The 22653-nt window shown below is 42.6% G+C and overlaps 2 protein-coding genes across 3 annotated transcripts; one reads left to right on the top strand and one right to left on the bottom strand.

Moving 5' to 3' along the window:
- Nucleotides 1–2377: 2377 nt before the first annotated feature.
- On the bottom strand, nt 2378–10402 carry supt7l (SPT7 like, STAGA complex subunit gamma). Its single transcript, XM_008297061.1, has 5 exons — nt 10354–10402; nt 9130–9604; nt 8601–8925; nt 8014–8251; nt 2378–2993 (listed from the first exon to the last, which is right to left on the bottom strand). Exons 2-5 carry the CDS (start codon nt 9564–9566, stop codon nt 2689–2691), a joined length of 1305 nt encoding a protein of 434 aa, XP_008295283.1. The 5' UTR covers nt 9567–9604; nt 10354–10402; the 3' UTR covers nt 2378–2688.
- A 209-nt stretch (nt 10403–10611) lies between these two features.
- Nucleotides 10612–22572, top strand: slc4a1ap (solute carrier family 4 member 1 adaptor protein). 2 transcript variants are annotated; one of them, XM_008297062.1, is made up of 14 exons: nt 10612–11485; nt 14125–14347; nt 14563–14691; nt 14793–14853; nt 14949–15088; nt 15192–15352; nt 17696–17765; nt 17873–18062; nt 18292–18385; nt 18469–18688; nt 19093–19191; nt 20694–20773; nt 20863–20932; nt 21569–22572. In XM_008297062.1, exons 1-14 carry the CDS (start codon nt 10664–10666, stop codon nt 21616–21618), a joined length of 2409 nt encoding a protein of 802 aa, XP_008295284.1. In that variant the 5' UTR covers nt 10612–10663; the 3' UTR covers nt 21619–22572. The 2 variants fall into 2 exon arrangements, with proteins under 2 accessions (XP_008295284.1, XP_008295285.1); XM_008297063.1 differs by having other exon boundaries at nt 10613–11485; nt 18295–18385.
- Nucleotides 22573–22653: the final 81 nt, after the last annotated feature.

A 22653-nucleotide genomic window follows, 5' to 3' on the forward strand; every position in this document is an offset into this window, starting at 1 on the left:
GCCATTTCCACGCCGTCACACTTGTGCAGACCGTTTTACTAACATGTAATCACCACCTCCTGTAGTTTGTGCTGGCCAAATTCCAGGTGTGTACGACCTTCCCTGTAGGAGGAGATAGATTTTGAAAATTGTGATTGGGTGCTCGGACCCTAATGAAGTGCAGTCAGACCATCCTGTGCTGCAGAGCGGTCTGATTATACGAGGCCCTTATGAGGAATGTCAGTGAAGATTCTCAGTCATCCAGGTCGTGGTTATTCTCGTAGAATAATCGAAGCAACTGGACTTGCTTGAGTTCCTGGAAGACGTTTCCCCTCTCATTCACTATTTTAGCAGGGGGAGCACTAACGACTCACATAACGAGGGGGAGGAGCAACAAACCCCCAATTGAAACCGAAACTCCGGTGTTAATGGCTCCTTAAGGATATAAGTATGTGGAACTCCCAACTAGTCAGTCAGAACTGATGAAGCCTCTTGGATGAGAAGTGGAACGTCTTCAAGGAACTCAAGCAAGTCCAGTTGCTACGATTAACTTATGAGGAATGCCTTTTAAGAGTGGACAAGTGTGAACTCAGAGTTTCATTATGGTCAAGAACACCATAATTTACACTTTTCAGACCTTTTGAGACAAGCCAATGGAAAAGGACTTTTTCTTCACTGTCATAAATAAGCAATCACTCTTCTGCTTCTGTGATGCTGGACAAATTCTGCCTTTTTCTCTGTTATAATAGATGAATTTACCAAGTAACCTGTTGTTGTTTTATTTTTTTAAGGTGAGAAGTAGCCACAGCAGCTGCTGGACTTCTCACTAATGCTGGATATTAGAAAGAGTCCTGAGATCCTTCAGTTCAACACTAGCATCAGCATATTAACATGCTCACACTGACCAAGCTAGCTTGCCGAGCTATACATTTTGTGATCTTTACCAACATAGTTTAGTCTGTTACCTTGATAACATCTGCTAATTAGTATCAACGCAAAGCAGAACTGATGACATGAATGTGATTATTTCTGAAAGTTATTTCATCATAAATTCAAATCCCGCAAAATCTGAGATCGATGGTGCCACTGAAGGAAAATGTAAAGTATGACCATTTCAGTGCTTCAGCTCAGTTGTAGTTATATTGTGGCAGTTCATAACATGAGTAATCTCAGGACACTACACATAGTAAGTACAAGACTTTCATAATCAGAAAAAACTTTATTTATATGGGCTCGGAACGGGCGGCCATCTACCTCGACCTACTGAGGTGAGATTCAAAGTGTGTTGCGTCATCCGATGGGAAACGTCAGTGTTTGAGGCCAACACTGCCACCCAGAGCAAAGTTGCTAGCATGGCTGTAAGTAAATTATTCCTATTTATACGAGTGCATATTGAAGAAAAATGTAGGATTTAAATGCACTGTTTATATTTTAGTTTATTGAAAGACAATACTGGGTGTCATTGCTACATCTCGCACAAGATTTAGTCTTGTGACCACAGACTCTATCTTGATGAGGTCATTGCTGATGCTGCAAGTGTGGAGTTTATCCAACACATTGTCAAAGCACAAAATAACCCAGGACTCCAGGTAGAATCAGATGACACTTCTTACAGCTCTTAGCATCAGCAGGGGGAGCCTTTTTACTCATACGTCTAGAACCCTGATTATGTTTTCAATCAGACACATTTTAAGATGCACTATAACATAAATCAACTATCAGTGTAGTTAACTGAGAGTCAATACATATGACCCCCCATCAGCACTTCCCATAGGCGTAGACAATTAGCTGCCTAATTGTGAAAATGAAAGAGGCGCGCACAAAAGAAAATCACATGTATTCAAACAGGCCTGCTTATCGAGCATGCAAAATTATGCATGCCGTAATTAATTTGCCATTAAGGCTGGATTGATGTCGCCTTCGCCATGCAGACAACGAAGCCATAATTGCCTCTGGTGTTGCATTCACAGCTTTGCCTCATTACTGAAACAGATGCTAATTTAGTGGAACAGCCTCAGGTTGACAGGTGTGTGTGAAGTGTGCGCAGATCTGTGTAGAGTTACATGTAAAGCGGACTGCAAGAGGGGAATCAAGGAGTGGAAAATACATCATAATATGCAGCGGCATGCTCGCGAGGAAAAAAAAAAAAAAAAAAAAAAGATTTTCTCTTTTTGTTGGAGCATCTTCTAATCATAATGAATGGAAGTGGCAGTAATTGGTACGTGAGGAGAAAGAGCTCTAATAGCTTGGGAAAACAAACCATGCTGCTGAAATATTAAGCTGTTTAGTTAAATTATTTGCTTTTGGACTTCTCAGTTTTTTCCTGTTCTTCAACTCATTAGGCTAATTGTAAGAGTTCTTGTAGATTTTCTGAAAAAAAAAAACACTCCTTAACAACTGGTGCTTCAGAAGATGTTTATTCTCTTGACGCCTATAATATATTTAGTAGCAAATAACAGATATTTAAGAGAAACTATACTCATAGAAACAAACATACACAACATGAAAAACTACAAAATACCTCCCTCCCCCCCTTCAGTTCAGTTCTCTCATGACATTAGCGTTGAATGTCAGTTAACACTTTACAGCTGTTTTACCACAAGCTCAGAACCTTGTGTGTTTTTTTAATTAAATGATAACTAATGTGGAAGACCTGCTGCTGGGTTCAGAGTCAGTTCCTCCGAGCTTCTTGCGTCCACAAACGCAGCGTCACATCTTCTTTGCCCTTTTCTTGGGTCTCTGGTTGAAGACGGGCGAGGTCCCCATCAGGGAGTCGGGTGAATGTGAGGCGTAGCTGGCTTCAGACGCCGCCCCTCCCGGTGAGGGCGCCATGGCTCCTCCGGACTCGCTCATGGTGGACATGGGCCCCCCTTCCTCGAACACGTCTCCGCCCAGGACGCCGTGGTGGTGGTGGTGATGGTGGTGGTGGTGGCCGGCTCCCTGGCCCTCGTCGCCATCCTGGGGTTCCATTTTCACCTGAGGCCACAGAGGGGAGTTGTTGGCGCCGCCTCCTCCTTGAGAAAGGGGTGAAATTAAAAAGAAAACTATAATTGTGATCCTCAAACACAAAAAATTTATCTAATAAGCTTCATTAAACCTCATTAGTCTCATTGAGGTTTGCAATCTTTCTTTAACTCGAGACCGTATGCTTGTGCAGGGGNCTCACATTCACACCTACGGACAATTTAGAATCACCAATTAACCTCAACATGTTTTTGGACTGTGTGGGAGGAAGCTGGAGAACCCGGAGAGAACCCAGCTGCACGGGGAGAACATGCAAACTCCACGCAGAAAGGTGCCGGGTGTCCTCACCAGGATGCGAACCGGCAACCTTCTAGCTGCGAGGCAACGGTGCTAACCACCGCCCCACCTTGCAACCCTTGATGATCCATGAAACAGAAATTATTAAAACTAGTTGTATGTTCTGCCTCTTTAATGTGCATACACCTCCTTGTTTCTGATGCAGTTACTACAAATAAGTCATGCAAGTAGTGTAAAGCAAACTCAGCTGTAAGTTCATGGGTTATTATTTGTTTATATTTAATCATTATGTATAATTGGTTATTCCTATTTTAATTATTTTTTCATAATCAGTTATATATTTAGTCATTTGCAGAGAAACAGAATGTTGATGTGTTTTCAGGTTAAAGCTGACCGTTGCGCTCCGCTTTGCACGTGTGTGTGTTACATAAGTAGGATCTAAAATAGTCGTCTGACTCACTGGATGTAAGCTGCAGGTACATACCTGCAACTCACCAAACATTTCACATGTCTTTCTCCTCTCCTTCTGCTAACTACGTGGTACCATTTTAAAAATCCTCTTCAGTATGGGACACAACAACCTACAACAACCAACAAGCAGCAACCTACCACAGAGCAAACTTCAAGTTTTTTCAACATTTGGACAATTATGTGTTGCAGCCTCTGCTATTAATCCACTTTAATGACAATGTTCACCTCCCTGCCTCCAAAGGTTCCACTAATTTTCCTTTGTAAGTGTTTATTGGATCCATTGCTGAGCTCCACCCCAGATGACTGTGACTGGTGTAAATGAATACAAACAAGCCTGAGCACTTCTTTGTCCCTAAAGCACAGACACAGCACGTCTCGTATTCTGGGGTTTTATGGCGTTGTGGCCAAATTCAGGGGGGCGCCATTTCCACGCCGTCACACTTGTGTGGACCGTTTTACTAACGTGTAATCACCACCTCCTGTAGTTTGTGCTGGCCAAATTTCAGGTGTGTACGACCTTCCCTGTAGGAGGAGATAGATTTTTGAAAATTGTCAAAAATGGGCAAAAGTCAGCCAAATGCGCCAAAACTGTCACCAGGGTTTTTCAACATAACGGACTTCCTGTTGGGTTTAGGGCTTGGTATTGACTGACTTTTTTGTGCGTCCTGACCTGCTACACATGCCCAGNATTAAACCTCATTAGTCTCATTGAGGTTTGCAATCTCTCTTTAACTCGAGACCGTATGCTTGTGCAGGGGGAGTATGCCAAATATGAGACCACGGAGAGGCTGGAGGAACTAAAGTCTATGTCAAAGCCAGCAAGTGACTTAGCGATAATACAAAGAGTACAACTGAGTAGCTGTACTTGTGAGCCCATCAGTTTTTATTCTAGCAATGTGGAAATTATGAGACTGTAATTCTTAATAGAAAAAAAGAAGTGTTTCCATGTGCATATGACAAGCCGAGGAGAGCCAGTAGCTAGCCCAGGTAAGCTACAGTCAAGTCATTTACATATCCAATAGGCTGCAGCATGTGAGTGACTTGCTGAATGAATGGCTGAGCTCAGTGAGTGGGTGACTTGTCTCACAGGGTGATAAGGAAGACATCGAGTCTCTCATTTACCACCAGCCTATCAGTAACTAAATCACTCACTGGCTTTGACATGAACAGAGGCTCCTCCAGCTCCTCAGTAGTTTTATTTTTGGTGCATCTCCTGCAGCCTAAAGGATGCCAGGATGGCAGCACTACAAACTTATATTATACAATATTAGGCACACACAGAAAACAATACTAATAAAGGCTCAAATAAGCTAAGAATTTCAAAATAAATGTCTTATGACAGAGTTTACAATTGCCGTAAATCCACTGTGAGATGCCAAGTAGTTTAATTTCATTTCCCTCTGCAGAAATGACAAAAAAAATCTGAAGGCTCTCTTTCCGATGTCTGTCTGTACACCGGGGCAGTGCTTCCCAACCTTTTTATGTGGGATGGAACCCCACAGTCCCGTCAAATAAATCCTCCCAGACAGCGACACTGACTCGAGAATAGCTTTATAATATATATGAGTTCCTACCAGTGACTCAATACAGAGAGAGAGGACCAAGCAGCTGTATAGTACAGAACCCAGTCACAAGCTTTAAGGTGATGACAAATCAACACGCTACAGTCCAACATGTGAAAACACCGTGCTGCTACATTCATGCATAGCAAGTCATCGTAACCAAGAACCTCATTGTCAACATGCTGATTAAATGAAAGATCAAGCCAGGCACAAAGTAACAAAAACCACACGACAACATCTATTTTCTTCCTGAGTTTAAAATAGATATGAATAAACCAGAATAAGAAAGCACAGTGCGCTGCAAAGAAAATATCTAAAAACTTGTGTGGCTGCCATTATTGTGTACTTCTTCAAGTCTCAATCTAATTTAGGGGTTTGATAAGAACTCTTGTGAAAAGTAATTTAGTTAAAAATGATGCCCTTGGAGTAATGAAAAGGGAAAAAGATAGTGGAGTTGCAACTCTTCTTTCTAACAGCTGCTAAACTATTGAAACACAGCAACAGACAGTAGAGAGTGCAGGACATGTCTGAAACTAAAGGAGTCATTCTCTTCAGGCTACATTGTAAGGTAGGGAGTAAAAGTGGGAGTTTTCAGGCTGTGAGTCTTCTTTTGAAGTTATATTCAGACCAAGATTTAAGGAATTAAGAAGCATCCATAGGTCCTAATGTATAGAATCAATACCCTTAAAGCATCAGCTACAGGACACTCAGCCAGCAGAGAGTCTAGCCCGGTCCCTTTGTGCTGCATGTCATCCCTTTTCCTCTCTCTTTTATATGTGATGATTGACACTGACCCAAATAAATCCTTTCCATTTGACCCCTATACGAAAACCATCACCTGTTCTCTGGAAATACCAATAAATCATTTTTTCCAACAAATCACTCTGGTCTAATTGACTAAATTTAGGCCCTCTCTGTGCACTGGTGGTCATTTTGGAAACTATTGCGCCATTAATAAGATTTGAGGCTTTTAGAAGACTTTGATGTCTGCCATTGTGGCCGATGATTGACAGCTGTGACTGACAGGTGGCTCGCCTGCTGCTCCCTCTGGTTTCCTGGACTGCTGGAGCTTTTATTTAAAGAAGAAACGGACGAAGCTGGGAAATTTTTTATAGTAGTGGCCAGGCTGGGACGCTGGAGTGGCACAGAAGCTGATATCTTGTTAATTTTTTTCTGTTGTGGCATATTACTATAGACCAAATAGCCAATTGCTTTGGTTGCTTGCTTTGATCACCTGCTTAGGCAGCCATGACTGGCATGTAGAACTATGAGGACTAGGGCTGAACAATCTGCTGAAAATATCTAATTTCAATTTCTGACAAAAAATGGGATTTGCGATTCATTTTATAAAAACTTCAGTTCAAGATTTATTGTGCAATAGATTCAAAACATGATGGATCTTTACCACATGAGATGGAATAAAATAACCGCTTTATATTCAAATGCAATGATGTAAACTTAAAAATAGGAATTACTTCAAACATGTAGTTATTACATTTCAGAAAATAGCATAGGTGACAAACCAATTAAAACACAAGCTGTGACTGTGTTAAGCTAAATAAGTAAAGCAACATTAATATTAATTAAATTATTCCAGTAGGTCATTTATGGCCCATAGCAGCATCTAGTAACCACGACTGCACCTTATGCAATCAGTGAAATTAAGTTCTAATCATAAAATATAAACCCTGGGTCAGATGCGCTGCACATTGTATATCCTAAAGTGCAGCCTTGGTGATTTGCAAACTGCATTGTTTCAGATTGGGATTTTAATGGGAAATCGTTTAATTGCTTAGTCTTAATGAGGACTCACGAGCTTTTCCATGTAACTCTCAATTGATTTAAAAAAAACAAAAAAACATCAGGAACAGCTGTTCCAAGAATGACTTTTTAATTGTTGATATTACAATTAAAATTACATTAGTGCTAGGATACCACTCCAGTTCTATGAGTACGTGTCCAGCCCTGTAATGGGCTTCTTATTACTTGCATGGGGTCAGGTTTGCCCGAGGGTTGGCGATGGCCACCCCTTGGCTCCTTGGCTGCAAAACGTGCTGGTTTTACGACTTGCTTCGTGTCCAGATAACCAACAACACTTAGTGTGTTAATTAGATAATAATAAGGATAGTTGTTAGAGATGCAATAGGCAATGATTCTTACCTTTGGACATACCTATGCTAGCTTGTTCCCCTTCTTTAGTCTTTATGTCAAGCTAAACTCACTGTCTCCTGGCTATAGCTTAATATTTAGAGTTCAAGACTTGGGAGTGGTAGTTATTCTTTTAATATGACTCTTAAAAAGAGAGCAAATATGTGTATGTCTGAAAATATCATAATCTTCTATGTCATAGCTAATTAGCTGATTGCATAGTGCATGCATCTATCAAGGTGAAACGCTATGCTATGATGTTTGTTTCTAAAAAAAAAAGTAAAATACACACTGCACTAGTTACTAAATTACTGTATATCATTTAGTCTGCAGCAGAATATTGAGTGAAGACATGATGGATAATGTAGTAAAATAGTAAAAATGCATTAGGATGCTGTCTAGTTAGACACATTTCATGATTTTCTGATGTTCTTTTGCTACAGGCAAGATCTTTAACTTCCTCCTGTGGCCACAAACTGCATTCAGAATTGAAGGTCTAAACTAGAAAGTTTCCACACATCAGTCTCTGCTGTAGAAAACACTTCCTGAAAGCAGAGTACACCAGACATTTGATCAGGAATGTCAGTCTCACCTGAGGCATGAGGAGAATGGTCACCATCCAGTCCTGAAGCCAGCCTCTCAGCATGGGCCCCGAGGACCCCCATAGGCAAAGCCTGGTCGCCAGAGGCCAGGTCGGCCTCCGGCTCCTCGCTAACAGGGAAGGAGATGTCACTCATGGGCTCCTCCTTGATCCTCGGGGGCTTGGAGTCCTCCAGCGCTTTCTCTGGATTCACCAGTCGCTCATATTCCTCCGACAGATCCTTACTGACCTGAATGACAAAAATCAACGACAAAAAAAAAACAAAGTCTTATTTTTGGGCTAAGTAGTTTGAGAACTGAACCTGGATGCTGTAATACTAATAATGACCACATTAAAAATAAATCCGTTATAAAGATTTTTGAGAATTTTTTCGGTAATAAAATATAAAATTTCAGAAGTAAATCAATGAGAGAAATGTCATGAAGACTCTCAGATAGCTGACCTGAAATAACCAGAGACAATAAAGAGGTAGATACATGGAGCAGATCTCTGGAGGCTGATAAATCTATATCGTCTCACTACATATTGTCAAATAGCAAAAGCCGAACAACACGCATCACCCACTTTCACAGTCTCACCTGCAACATGTAGCTGTGGTAGTCTTTGATCCTCACTTGCCAAAAGCGTTGCAGGGCAAGTACGCTGCCGATGCCCACCTCATGGAACACTTGCTCCACCACATCTGGGAAGGGACTGGCTCCCAGCCGAGCCTCCCGGTCCACCGCCACCCGCAGCAGGCGGGTGAGACGCAGGTAATGCTCATGGACCAGGTCAGTCAGGGTCTCCAGCACACTCTCCTGAGCAGACTCGAAGCCGGCATGGGCCAGGACGGTGGCGACTGACTGATAAAGGAGCTGCCGGCAGGAGGGCCAACTCAGCTCTGTGACAGGTTCCCCTTTACCCCTTATGATAGAACCAAGATTTAAGGAGATTAATGATGAGTGGATCATTAATAGACTGAGATTATATCTGTGAACTGGTGGATATATAATAAATAAATTACAAATAATTACATCGAAACTGTGAGTAAGCACATGATTTGGAAGCCTCAGCAAATATATTGTAGATGGCATTACATTACAAAAGAGGAACGCAATCTGAACTTACTTATAGAAGTCACTTTCAGGGTCACTGTGGCGGAGCTGAAAGGGCTGCCTGGGAGCTTTGCTGTCCACGGGAAGCAGATCATCTGGCATGACAGGTGGGGTGGGAGGACGAAGGGGCAGGTTGGTATCAGCCTCCTCCAGCCTGCTGCCACCCTCAGAGGACGCTGAGCTCTGACCCTGAGCCTGGGCCTGGGCCGCTGCCAAAAGCCCTCGAAGGCGACGGGCATGCTGGCACAGCTGCACCGTGTGGATGGTGAGGCTGCACGGCTCTGAGGGGATGTCCAGCATCGTGGTGGGCCGCGGACGCTGGGCCGAGGGCTGGTGCAGCGGAGGGTCCTGCATCTCCACAGAGCGAAACTCACGTTGGAGCAAGTCAAATGAGCTGCGACTGGGAGGAGCCCCTGCAGGTCCAGGGATCTCACCCCAGTAACGCATCATAGTGGCTGATCAAAGTCGAGCTGGATCTTTAACTGAGGCTAAAATTGGACAGAGAGAGAGAAAGCAGCGTAAATAAACACAAGGCAAATAAACTTTGATGTTAGTCATTTAAACAGATCAAACATTCTGCACAGCCAAACAAGTTCTTAATGCCCAGATGTCTCTCATATGTCATCTCTTATATTTGCCTGTCAAATATTAACTAAACCAGTTTCCTTGTAGAACATTCACAAATATTTCAGAGCACATTACGCGAAATACTGATGAATCCTCGCAAAATTTAATACCAACTGCATTCCAAATGCACACAAACCTAATGATCTCGTTTAAAAGATCTGCTACAACGCCATTAGTGTCCCATTATCATTTCGGCAAACATCTGATCGACTATAAGACAAAAGGAAAAAAATAAAAAACGTGCACTCAGTTGGCTCGTATGTAACTAGGCGGTGGGAACAGCTGGCAATTCAAAAGTAACAACACAAAGAAATAAAGAAGGGGCTATTTAGAGTATCATATGCACGCCGAATTAAAGAGCAAATTGGATTAATTTGCAAAAGTTCTAAAGCTGAGGTTTAAAAGGAGTGCTAGTTTGTCAAATAACAAGATAACACACAACATGTTCGGTGTCTGACTGGACTTCTGTGCTGCAAACAAGAACGCATCAGCAAACACTCTCACTCACTCACGAGCAGCAACCAAGCTACAGGCTAGCTAGCTAAGTACGTAGCATGCACGTTTAGCTTGTTAAATTAAGTAATATATATATTAACAACACGACAGTTACCAAGTGCTGGACGAAATGTCTAACAACAACTGGAGCCTCTGCAGTTTTGCTGGAAGCTGAACAGGAAGTAAGCGTTTTAGTCCTTTGTTAAAAATAAATCGGGTGAACTGCCGAACAAAATGTTTAGTTCCGCAAGACAGGATTAGTTTTGGCTGGCAGAAATCTAAAATTTCTAGCAATATTTCATGTAGTTTTTCAAGACTTATTTTTCTACAGTTTCTTTCTTGGACTATATTCTTTATTAGTTGTTTTTACGAGTTGTTAAAGGCTTAGAGGACCCGGGCACATTTTAGAGTCGCACCAAATAAACATGGCCGCCCCCCCGCCAACAGACGTGAGCGTGAGAAACACAGACGAAGAAACGCGCTGTGCGATGGAAACCGAGGAGTGTTCGGCCACAGAGAATGGAGCCGAGCCTGAAAATAATGACTCGGTTAAAACTGAAGCAGAAACGGAAGAACCGTTTAAGAAACCGGCTCTGTTCGCGGTGCCTTCCCTCCTCTTCAAACGCAGTAACGTCGCTGCTCCGTCCAAACCACCAGAAGCTGAAACAAGCAGCGTGACAGAAGATAACAAAGCTCAGGTTGTAGACACGGCAAGTGAGACCTCTGCTACTGACAACAAAACTTCAGAGAAAGACAAAGAAGAGGATAAAAAAGACGAAAAGGACAAGAAGGTAGCTCCTGTCAAAGCCAAACCAGAGGCGAAACCGAGGGTGCTCCCTGCTAAAGGCCCCCCAGCTGGTAAGTTCCCTCCTCTGCCGTACACGGAGCCGCACTGGGGTGGCACCGCTTCGGATGTCCCGTACTCTCTTGAAATCCTCAAAAACGGCACCATAGTGGACAAGGTGCCCCTGACTCACAGCAGCTACTTCGTGGTCGGACGCTTACCTGTGTGCGACGTGTCCCTGGAGCATCCGTCCATCTCCAGGTACCACGCAGTGATCCAGTACCGCGGACAGACCGGGGAGGGGGAGTGTGTAGGAGAGGAGAGAGGCTTTTACATCCACGACCTGGGCAGCACACATGGCACCGTGGTGAACAAGAACAAGATCCCCCCCAAGACCTACATCAGACTGCGTGTTGGACATGTGTTGAAGTTTGGTGGGAGCACGAGGCTTTTTATCCTGCAGGTAAAGCCCTACAGCATCCCCACATTAAAGCAGTGCATGATCATGGGTGACAAGGTTTTAAAGTATCCTGATTTTAAATTAACTGTTTGAAACCCAGACCTTTCCTGTTTTTTTCTGATCTTTTATAACATATTTATAGAACTTTACAGCAGTAGTTTCTCTCTTGTCTCTGAAAGCCATTACAGATCTCCTAGAGCTGCAACCAACAGTTATCTTTTAAGCCGTTATTATTTTCTAGATATTTGATTTTCTTGAGATTGGGTTAACTATTTTGTCTGTGCGAGAAGGCAGTAAAAGAAATGCCCTTACAATTAGTTTTCATAAGTTGACATTAAGACGAGTGATGCACGATATTAAAATTTCTGGCCGATACCGATATTAAGATTTCTGATATCGCAGATAACTGATATTACCGATGTCGATGTTCAGTTTTTGTTCACACAGAAAAATGAGTATGAGTAAGCACTGTGAGAGTGGGAAAACTACTCAAAGGAAGCACATACCAAATCAGACCACATTGTCATCAAAAGTAAAACATATTTAAACATATTTTAACATATTTACGTTCAAGTCCAGGACCATCCATCCATCCATTCATTATCTATACACCACTTAATCCTCACTAGGGTTGTGGGGGGCTGGAGTCTATCCCAGCTGACTCAGGGTGAAGGCAGGGGACACCCTGGACAGGTCACCAGTCTATCACAGGGCCACACTTACAGACAGACAACCAAGCACACTCACATTCACACCTACAGACAATTTAGAATCACCAATTAACCTCAACATGTTTTTGGACTGTGTGGGAGGAAGCCGGAGAACCCGGAGAGAACCCACGCTGCACGGGGAGAACATGCAAACTCCACACAGAAAGATTCCAGTGCCCCCACGGGGAAGCGAACCGGCAACCTTCTTGCTGCGAGGCAACAGTGCTAACCAACTGCAGCCCCATTCAGAGATAAATGAAGGCAGTATTAAGCATCAGGAGTAGCCTGGTTATGATCAGGATTTTTGATTATGCAAGCATCATTCCAGTTTTATGTACCCTCGATATGATACCTGGAGTATGCTGATAGAAACCAGGATGCTATGGTATGCAAAACACAGTATCCAGGCTTCTGAACATTATTTATGAGTAGAGAACACGGCGGCTGAGATGGTGAATAAGACAAGACACAATCAGTAGGGACAGTGTGTGCACATACCATACTGTGTTTCAATTAGGTGCAGGACAAGAAGAAAACGAGTAGTTTCCGCGCAATGGACCCGAAAATGTCTTGGAATTTTTGCAGTCCTCCCAGGTCTTCATCAGTGAGCACAGGAGACATGTGTAACCCAGCAACTGCTCATTATGGATGCACTGTATCATCAGTGCATGTTGTCAGGCTTTATAGTAAAATATTGGCATTGGCCCAAAGTGAACATTAATGGACAGATAATGCCTGGCAGGCTAAAGATTAGTTATGTGTGAGAGTGTTTCATGAAAATAAATGTGGCATGTTTTATGTGTACGTTGAGAGATTTTCCACTTCTTTCCAGTCAATGTGTACATTTGAAAAGCATTGGGTTTTATGTCTGCACCTGCCAGTGGGTCATCATGACAAGAGCAGGCATAGCAATATGTTAATTCCACTACAGGAGAGACCTGATGTTCTCTGCAATTAGGCAGAAAAATGTGTGCGTACATCGGCGTTGGCAATCAGCCAAAACTTCTCTTTGGCTCTGCTTTCTTAAATCTTTTCTCCCAGTAATTTAAAGAGGAGTTTGATACAAAGCTTTTTTCTGTAAACATTTCCTGATGCCATTATCCTTAGACTTACTAAACTTTATCAGCAATCAGCATAATAATTATTTGACAGATCAATCGTTCAAGTCATTTAGATTTGGATTATCGTTTGTTTTGGGGGGTTTTTTAGATTAGAAAAAACCTTTTGAATAGTACGATTGGTTTTTGCTGTGATGTAAAGTTCCCCCCTTCCTCCTGCTCTTTAAGTTTGTTTTTAATTTAAATAAGATACCTTTACAATTTCCATAGCAGAGCAATTTGAAGTGTTACAACAGCAAAAGGCATAGTGCACACACGTGTGGGTATCAGTTGTCTCTTAAAGTACAATCTGTGTCAATATTTGACAGAATTTTCTGTATGGTTCTGCTTCTCTGTGCAGCACAGATTTTTGATTCATTGTTAAGATTTCTTGAATGTCCAAATTTATTCATTTATTTCTTTGTTTTGTGAGAGCGAGGACTGCTGGAATGATTCACTCAAGTTTTACCATGAATCATAACTGCAGTGATGCCAGCGTGATATGACTAATTTAAAAAAAATAAAACCAGTCCTGCAGGCAGACGATCAGAAGCCTGGTGCTGTTACACTGTTATGTAAACACCAGGTCCCCGGTATGATTAAAACAGGATAAGACTCAAGACCAGGATACTTGTGCACATGTAAACAAAGTCAGTGTAACTGATAGCAGCATCAACAGACCTATATAATGACGTTGAAGAAGAACCTGTTATTGATTTGTCACATCTAACCCGTACTTGGTGTTTTAGGTCGACTTCAGTGCCAGTAGCAGTCTGGTAGCCTCGGGGTGTTCATCAAAACATATTAACTCTTCAACTTCTGTCTCCTTCCACAGGGTCCAGAGTTTGACGAGGAAGAGGAGTCTGAGCTGACGGTGACGGAGCTGAGAGAGCGTGCCCGCAAACAGAAAGCAGAGCTGGAGAAGAGGATGATGGGAGATGGCTCTGACGATGACGACGACGATGATGAGAAGAAGCAGGAGGAGGGTGGAGAAGGAGAGAACAACAAGGGCCAGAGCAAAGTTTCAAACGAAGACTCAGGCTGTTCGTGGGGAATGGGTGAGCTGCTGCACTGTGACAGATGTGATTGTTACTGATGTCCTGGGAGCTGGTAGGATGAAGCTACAGGATGATAAGCGTCACTGTGCTGACATATTGCTGTGTTGTGAGCTGGAGTCAACTTTCTCTGAAAGCGAGTAACTTAAGAAGCAAGTTGATCCCTCTGTTCTCTCCTTTCCTTTCACTCCATCTGTCTCCATAAATCCACCCTGCAGCTGAGGAGGCGGCTCCAGAGGAAGACGAGAACGAGGAAAACCCTTTTTCAACAGAGTTTCACGAAGATCAGGAAGCAGCCTACCTGAAGGACCCCAAGAAGGCCTTGCAGGGCTTCTACGACAGAGAAGGTGAGAAGACGCATTGTTAAACTACAGATGGCTCGTCCTGCTCTTTGTTTGTTGTTGTTCTTGAATTTCTTGACTTCCACTTGGGCATCTTTTTTTCTCAGGGGAGGAGCTGGAGTTCGAGTATGAAGACAAAAGCCATGGCTCCTGGCTTTGCAGAATAAAGTAGGTGACATGAAACCCCCGCTTTATGGGAGCTTTCCTTCTTTCAGATGGATTACAAAGTGCGTGCTGCAGAGTTCATGTTGTTTCTGTGTCAGGCTGCCGGTGGACGATGCCTTGGGCCGTCAGCTGGTTGCGGAGGTGACCCACACAGGGAAGAAGAAAGAGGCAGCCATCCAGTGCTGCCTGGAGGCCTGTCGGATGCTGGAGGCCAGAGGGCTGCTGCGCCAGGAAGCAGGTGTGCACTGAGTCACAGGGAGGAGATTATAGAGTGGAACCATGTGGAGAAGGTTAGAACTTGTTATGGAAAATGCTGTAAGTGATTTGCGTCTTCTTTTCAGTGTCCCGTAAGCGCAAAAAGAAGAACTGGGAAGATGAGGACTACTACGACAGTGATGACGACACCTTCCTGGATCGAACCGGCACTGTGGAGAGGAAGAGGCAGGAGAGAATGAAAAAGGCGGGAAAGATTGAGGAGAGGCCTGAGACCTATGAATCACTGGTAAATATTTTCTACGGTTTTACAAACTGCTGGCTTATGGTAATACATGTATTCATTAGAGGAACAGCATTCATTTATCACTGACTTTAAATTAGGGCTGAACAATTTGGGGGAAATATGTGATTTTTTTCAGACAGATTTTGTGATTGCTTTTCATTTGTGATCTAATTTTGTAAGGTGAAGCTTCAGATCAGTATTCACTGTGTAATCGGTTTAAAACATGATGGAGCATTACCACATGAGATACTGTCACACAAAGACGACGGCATCAGTGTGCAAAACCACGACCATGACAGTTTAAACCCTCGGTCAGTCTAACGGCATAATGTATGCAGCCTTTGTGATTTGATTATTTTATTGTTTCAAATCACAATTTTGTTTTGAAATGAATTTAGTGTTCAGCCCTGCTTTAGACTCTTTATGCAGGTGCAGTCACAAAGCTGGCTAATGACCTACTTGTTTAACTCTGTGTTTCCTATCAAGCTGTGAGCACAATCATGAGAAACAGGTGGATTCCTTAATTAGTTGCTTCATTTTAAATAGATACATCAATATGCACTCAACAACCAATCAGGTCAAAGTGAAAACATCTCTCTTTAACTGAGGTATTCAGAGGCTTTGCTTTGACAGATGTGGTCAGGTGCATCCTGTGTACCTTAATTATCCTGAGATGTGTCTAGAGCTTTATTTGAGTCCATCTGTGGCAAACAGAATCCACTGGAAATAGTTTAGAAAGACACACACCTGTGTATATGAAGGTCAGACATTTGAGACTGCATGTCAGGGCAACAACTGAGACACAAAGTGTTTCTGGGTTGATGGTTCACCTTTCAGCACCGTAATGAGCCAAAGCAAACATCCAAGACAACACTTCAGTGGCTTCAGAACAAATGTCAGACTATCCTTAAGTGGCCCAGCCAAAGCTCAGACCTAAAGCTCACTGAACATCTGTGGAGAAACATGAAGATTTCAGCTCACAGATACTTTCCATCCAATATGGAAGAACTTGACGGGATCTGCCAACAAGAATGGAATGAAAAGCTCAGATTCAGATTTGCAAAGCCTGTAGAGAAGTTGCATCTGCAGCTAAAGTGGCTACAAACTATGAAATGAAGGGTCTGAATAGTGCTGAAGGGTCCTGCTATCGTGCATGCTGCTTCAGTGTCTTGGCTTATTGAGACATTGAATTGGACTAAGCCATAATTGTTGCTGATACCTCCTGTGTAGGTTTTTTTTTTTAACCCAAATTGTCTGCAATGAAAAAATTCTGTCCACGGGCTGAATGATAGAATAAAAACCTCAGAAAGACAAATTAAGAACTTCCCTTTAAATAAGTATAACTGACTGTTGTGCTTAATAGGATTAATTTCCTTTACCACTGCCAAAAGAGAACTTCAAAAGGTCACAATATAATAGGTTTAAAAGCAGATGAAATCCTATTTTTTCCCCCCTAAAGATAATAAGATCAACCAGCAGAAACACTCAGAAGCTTTTTTTCTTTGATTGTCTTCTAGATCTTCAATCTTTCTTGAGCTCTAGTTGACAGGAAACCAAGTGTGATAATGTTGGTCTTTAAATGTAACTGAATGTTCAGTATCTCAGCACCTTATTTTAAAGCCCCATTTAAGTGCAGTTTTAGCCACATGGCTGCAAAGTCCAAAGCTGGATTCATCATAAAACAGTAAAAAGACAATCAGCCAGTTTGCTAGACATGGATCAAGCATAGGCCTAGAAAAGTAAAAGAAACTCAAATTCGGGCCACCGCGATAGCTCACCTGGTTGGGCTGGGGACCCATGTACAGGGGCTGTAGTCTCCGATGCAGCAGCCATGGATTCGAGTCCCACTCATGGCCCTTTGCTGCAACCCCTTCCCCCATTCTCCTCCCCCACTTTCCTGTCTCTCTTTCAACTGTCCTATCTAATAAAGGCAAAAAAAAAAAATCGATCATAATCTCCATTTTTTTCTCCAACTGGGATAAATTACTTTTTACTTGAATTTCAGAAAATTCATTGAAGATAAACAAGCTTAATTGTCAGCTTTTTATTATTTGTAATAAGTTTCTGAAGAGGGTACATTTTTATGCAAGTTAAAAATAAACATACGCATTCATTTTTGCCGACACAATGGCCGACTGTTTCACTTAAAAAGAGCAAAAGTTCACTAGTGAACAAAATGTTTTGAGCTGTTTCTAATTAGGGAGTCTCAGACCGATTCCATAAATCAGCTGTTTTGACTTTCTTGAATGTCTTTTGTTTAAGGTGCTCAAAAGAGAAGAATAATTTCGCTTTAAGAGCCTTCTATACTCCTGCTTACCTGTCCATACTGTTGGTTCTATTGTGTAGGTGGCCAAGCTGTCGGAGGTGGAGAAGGAGCTGGCAGAGACTCAGAAAAAGCTGGGTGCTGCTAAAGGAGGTGAGTCATAATCACACGTGTGTTCACTCACCAAACAGATGACACACTGTTTAAAACGTGCAGTCTCTGCCTTGTGTATGTAAACCTTCAGTCTTTCCTTCTCTCAGACTCTTCGTCCTCTTCCGCTGAGGACTCTCTGGACGCCTTCATGACCGCGGTGAGAAGCGAGGCAGCGATGGACGGCGTGGAGCGCAGGAAGCTTCACGTGCACGTGGCAGACTTACGCAAAGATGCTCAGAGGCTCCGCAAACTAGTTGAACTCACACGGCCAGCGCAGATGCCCTCACTGCTGCCTAGGTTAGACATTAACAACAGTAACTAAAGAATGTTCTGGTTTCTCCCTAAAATCTAAATTTATTTGTGTAGTTTTGTGTACTGAAAATCTGTGACATTTACTAGGCTATGTGAAGAAAAACTAATAGGAATAACCATGTTCATGTGCTTAGATTTCATGTTTGAGACTTTTAATGTAAAATCTAGTGGGCCACACTTAATGCTATGTTGTTGTGTGTTGGTGTGATGGTAGCAGCTCGGATTCAGAGAAGCCTAAAAAGACCTTGCCACTGTTTGGAGCCATGAAGGGAGGGAGCAAATTCAAACTGAAAACTGGTACAATCGGGGTAAGCGCCCTCGCCGTCTGAAATAACCATCGCCTTTTTTCACCTCCATTACCTGCCACTGACGTTTCCTTCTCTCCTTGCAGAAGTTGCCTCCGAAGCGGCCCAACCTGCCCGCAGAGCTCTTCAACATGAAAGAACTTCCGCCTGGCGGGGAAGAGGAAGAAGAAGAGGACGAGGCAGCAGAGAAATATAGTGATGAGGAACAGAGCGCTGGCATGGCTGACGAAGAGTCCAGTGCCTCCACATCTACAGATCCCTCGGGGCATCAAACAGATCAACCAGTAGAGTCCCTCGAGCACAAAGGTAAAAAGATAAGAGCTGTGCTTCTGGAAGGAGAGGGAAGTAATGAGAAAAGAATATGAAATACACCATCTGTATTCTGATTTTCTGATAGATTTTTTCATAGTGCATCCATACATTTCAGCAATATATTTTTCATAATGCCACTGGGTGGCAGTAGATCTGTATTACATACAAACAGCATACTGTGTGCTATATATGCTACGTCACCTATATTCAGAGATCTTTGATTTTAGAAATATGTGGCAGTGAAATGTTTAGATGTAGTTCGTCATAATCTATTTTCGCATTTCAGTTATTAAGTCCAGTAATATCTGTCCGTGTGACTCACATTCGAAGCGCTAAAGTCTCACCACGATGGCCTCAACTTGTTGATTTGTCATATCTGTTGCATGACTTCATGTCAGATCAAAGCTCCAAACAGAGGAGGAGTGAGGAGTCTGTTGAGGAGGCGGAGCGGGTTCCTCAACGCAGCAGCAAGAAGGCCGCGGCAACCCTTACTCCAGGTGGCTGATGTGTTTTATGCTTTTCCTATTCGGCTTATCTTTTTGATAGTGGTTATTGCATGTCAGTGAGGAAACACTGTTCAGGTCATTTACTTCAGTAAAAGTCAGAATACTCCATTACAAGTAAAACTCCCTTTTCAAAATTAGACTTGAATGAAAGAACAAAAGTTTTTAGACACAAAGTTCATCATGCAGTAATTTGTGCCAGTGCCAGGGTATAATATGCAACTATTATTACTACATTATTACAACATCAACATAGAAGTGCTTTATGTGCAGTTGGCTAGTTAAATTTATAACAGCACATTATATTCGTATTTGTAATATGAATTCCTGATCTGAAATGTAACTTTAATGTGTAGAAAATTCATAGCGTATGTATGGGTTGTATTTCTGATAATACTGCCCCACAAAAGCAGAGAATTGTAACTACATAAACAGTGAAGTTGAGCCAAAGTAAATCTGTCATTTAAAGGCCTTTACACTAATTATCAACCCAGACTTGACCTTAAAAACCTAAAAAGAAAAAAAAAAAGAAAAGAAAACTTCAGCTGCTGAACATAAACTATATAACAGATGGATGTAGCTTCTTGGTCTGAGGTGCCTTATGTCTGTATTCTTTCTAACAGCCAGCAGGGGGGGACTCTTCAGGTGGCAAGAAGAGGTCTTACTGTACAGAAGTCTATGAGAACATGACTCGACTTACCATTTGATTTGTTATCTAAGTGAACATTTACCTGAAGAGTTTATGGTCTCAGTTGTTAGTTTTTAAGTCTCCCTAAATGCAGCATGATGTTCATTTTGCAAATTATGATCCCATCCAAAGTAAAGTGGATGATAAAGCAGGGTATGTTTTAAGGCATGGCTACCTTGTGATTGACAGGCCACCACCGTGTCAACGAGCGTAGTGTCCTCAAATTTTCAACCTTCATGTGTTGAGTTTCAGAAAACCAAGACAGCAATGGTCAAATTCAAAACAGTCTTTTTTATGTGGTAGAACAAATTGCATTCTTAAAGTTCCACAGTATCAAAACTGAGTGTTCACAGGAAACAGTGGCTAAATTAGCTTTAGCTAAGACTATCAGCTAGCCTCTGTAGCTTTAGTTAACCATTGTAGTTTGGTTTGTAACTCTGTTTTCTTTTTTTTGTGAAAACTTTCTCTCACAAAATCACATAACAGGTTTTAATCCTGCTCCTCTGCTTAGCTAGGCTAGTTAGCTAGGCTACCAGCTAGTCTTCACTAAGCTGAGTGGAGTCATTGTACCTGTGTTATCTAGTGTTTTGTGTAAAACAAATAAAACAAAAGTAGTTGAGTAAAATGTCCAATGTTTGCCTGTGAAATGTAGAATGAAAGTATTAAGTAGCACAAAATGGAACACACTAGCAAAATCTGCATATGTCATAGTGGTGATTATGTATTTGTAGATGTCCACATAGTGTTGCATAGTCATACACATATACTGATGAACCCCCTCTAATGTACGGTACCTGCATTTCCACAGAGTCTAAAGCAGAAGTTGAAAGAGAGCCAGCGGCAGACCCCAGCCCCAAGAAGAAGAAGAGAGTGATGGGCCCCAGCAGGGTAGGCGCTCCCACACACGACTCAACATGCATCACACAGAAAAATGTGAACATATATACAAGGTGAATTTTCTCATGTTGTGTCCACAGCCACCAGTGCAGCTGTCAGGACAGTATCCAGACGACGACCCCGATTACTCCGTGTGGATGCCTCCTGCAGGTAAATAACCTGACGGATGTGACTCCTGATCAGCTTGTGGTCAAGCTTATCAAGCCGCAGTAACCTTAACCCCCGTCACTGTTTGTTCTAACACGTAGTTCTCCCCAAATCTTCCAGCCTTTTGTTTGAACGACCTTTCAAACTTTTACAAAATTCTGATTTATCCAGAGTCAAAGCAGAATGAAAAGTTTTTTTCTGAATCGTTGACATTGACAGGGTTCCTGGGATTCTGAGGAACAAATATTTTCCTGGCGAGAGGAAGTAAACGGGCTTTCATGGTCCATTTGTGCAGCTGAAATTGCAGCGACGTTTTCATTGTTCAGTCAGGAATGCAGATCAAAGTCACTTAAAAGTGATAAGATAAGCTTGAATAAAATAAACTTTGAAACGGCTGCCAGGCAGGCTTTTATTCAGGGTCACATCTAATTGCACCATGCGGTGATTAGGTTGATGATGCGGTATGCAAACATGCACTCCAGCTGCTTGGCATCTGTGCTTCTGGACAGTTTGGTATCTCTAGTATCGGGATCATCCACAGCTTATTCCATTTTGTCCTAAGATTTTTCCACCACGTGATAAAGGATGCATGTGTTTGGGTCCCTTTGATGCTAAAAACTGTCTTTTCTTGTCTCGTAGGTCAGACTGGAGATGGACGCACACACCTAAACGACAAGTACGGCTACTGAGGGGAAACATAAGAGAGCTCTTGTGTCTCCACTCCAGCAGCTTTTATTCTGCAGATAATACCTGCAGCACAAAGCCTCCAGTCTCCTCAGCTCTGACCATTAACCCTCTCCACTCATCCCAGTCCGTGTGCGGTTCGGCTCAGAAAAAAACGGGAGTCCGCAACAGACCGGGGACTCGCAGAGGAACGGGGCTGAGACAACAACGCGGCACCTTTTATTTATCTCTCGAGGATATTCTCAGACTGTGATCAACAAAAAGCACACCGTTTCAGCTCGCATTAAACTGGCTGAGCAGACACTGGGCAGTCAGCCTGCTGGCACTTGTCACCTCTGACAATAATGGAGACGGGTAGCAGTTGAATTTTCTCCTCTTTTTTTAAAAATTTGAATTCTATATCATCCAAGCAGAAAATAGGAAGAGACAGAGCAGGAGCGGCAACTGATCCGAATTCAGCTTTCTAGTCTTTTGGCTGCTCCTCTTGCAGTTAAATCCACCTGACATCCAATCTGTATCCCTCCCCTATTTGGCTTCAGTCGATCGCTGGCATAACCTTTTTTTTTTTCCAAAGGAGAGTGTGTAGGGAGAAAGAGGGAGAGCATTGAAGCAGCTTTTCTGACCATCTGGACACTTGGATGGCTTACTGGATGAAACGCAAGCTGATAATGACTCAAGCTAAGTGGAGTGTGTGTGTCTCCGTCTACACACACACACACACACACAGTCCAACCTTCTCAAAGTTCTCTTTTTAACAAGATTGTCTTTATGAGGGAGTCGGCTATTGGTGTGTGTTTGCCCGGAGCAGGATTCCTCGCTCTGTGAAATCCCACTCAGAGCTGTTCTCTTGGTTTACTGCCACACTTTCCACCCTCTTTCCTGTTGTCTTTTCTCAGAACACAAAGAAATGTAAACTGTATTTTGTTACATAAATGTATAATAAATTTGTCTGTACATAACCTCCGAGTTGTTTCGCTTCATTATACCCTCTGACATTCATTCAAGTAACTTTCCAACCGTCCGTCCTCTGCTGGGCCGCC

The sequence above is a fragment of the Stegastes partitus genome, unplaced genomic scaffold (assembly GCF_000690725.1).
Source record: "Stegastes partitus isolate 25-593 unplaced genomic scaffold, Stegastes_partitus-1.0.2 Scaffold1182, whole genome shotgun sequence".
Taxonomy (NCBI): domain Eukaryota; kingdom Metazoa; phylum Chordata; class Actinopteri; family Pomacentridae; genus Stegastes; species Stegastes partitus.

Bases quoted from the DNA above. Each gene is read 5' to 3' on its own strand.
- slc4a1ap (XM_008297062.1), top strand. From the start codon at position 10,664: ATGGCCGCCCCCCCGCCAACAGACGTGAGCGTGAGAAACACAGACGAA. The intron at 15,353-17,695 runs GTAAATATTTTC...TCTATTGTGTAG, and splicing joins CTGAGACCTATGAATCACTG to GTGGCCAAGCTGTCGGAGGT. The intron at 20,933-21,568 runs GTAAATAACCTG...CTTGTCTCGTAG, and splicing joins CGTGTGGATGCCTCCTGCAG to GTCAGACTGGAGATGGACGC.
- supt7l (XM_008297061.1), bottom strand. From the start codon at position 9,566: ATGATGCGTTACTGGGGTGAGATCCCTGGACCTGCAGGGGCTCCTCCC. The intron at 8,252-8,600 runs GTGAGACTGTGA...TTTGTCATTCAG, and splicing joins ACCACAGCTACATGTTGCAG to GTCAGTAAGGATCTGTCGGA. The intron at 2,994-8,013 runs GTGAGACTGACA...CCCTTTCTCAAG, and splicing joins CCATTCTCCTCATGCCTCAG to GAGGAGGCGGCGCCAACAAC.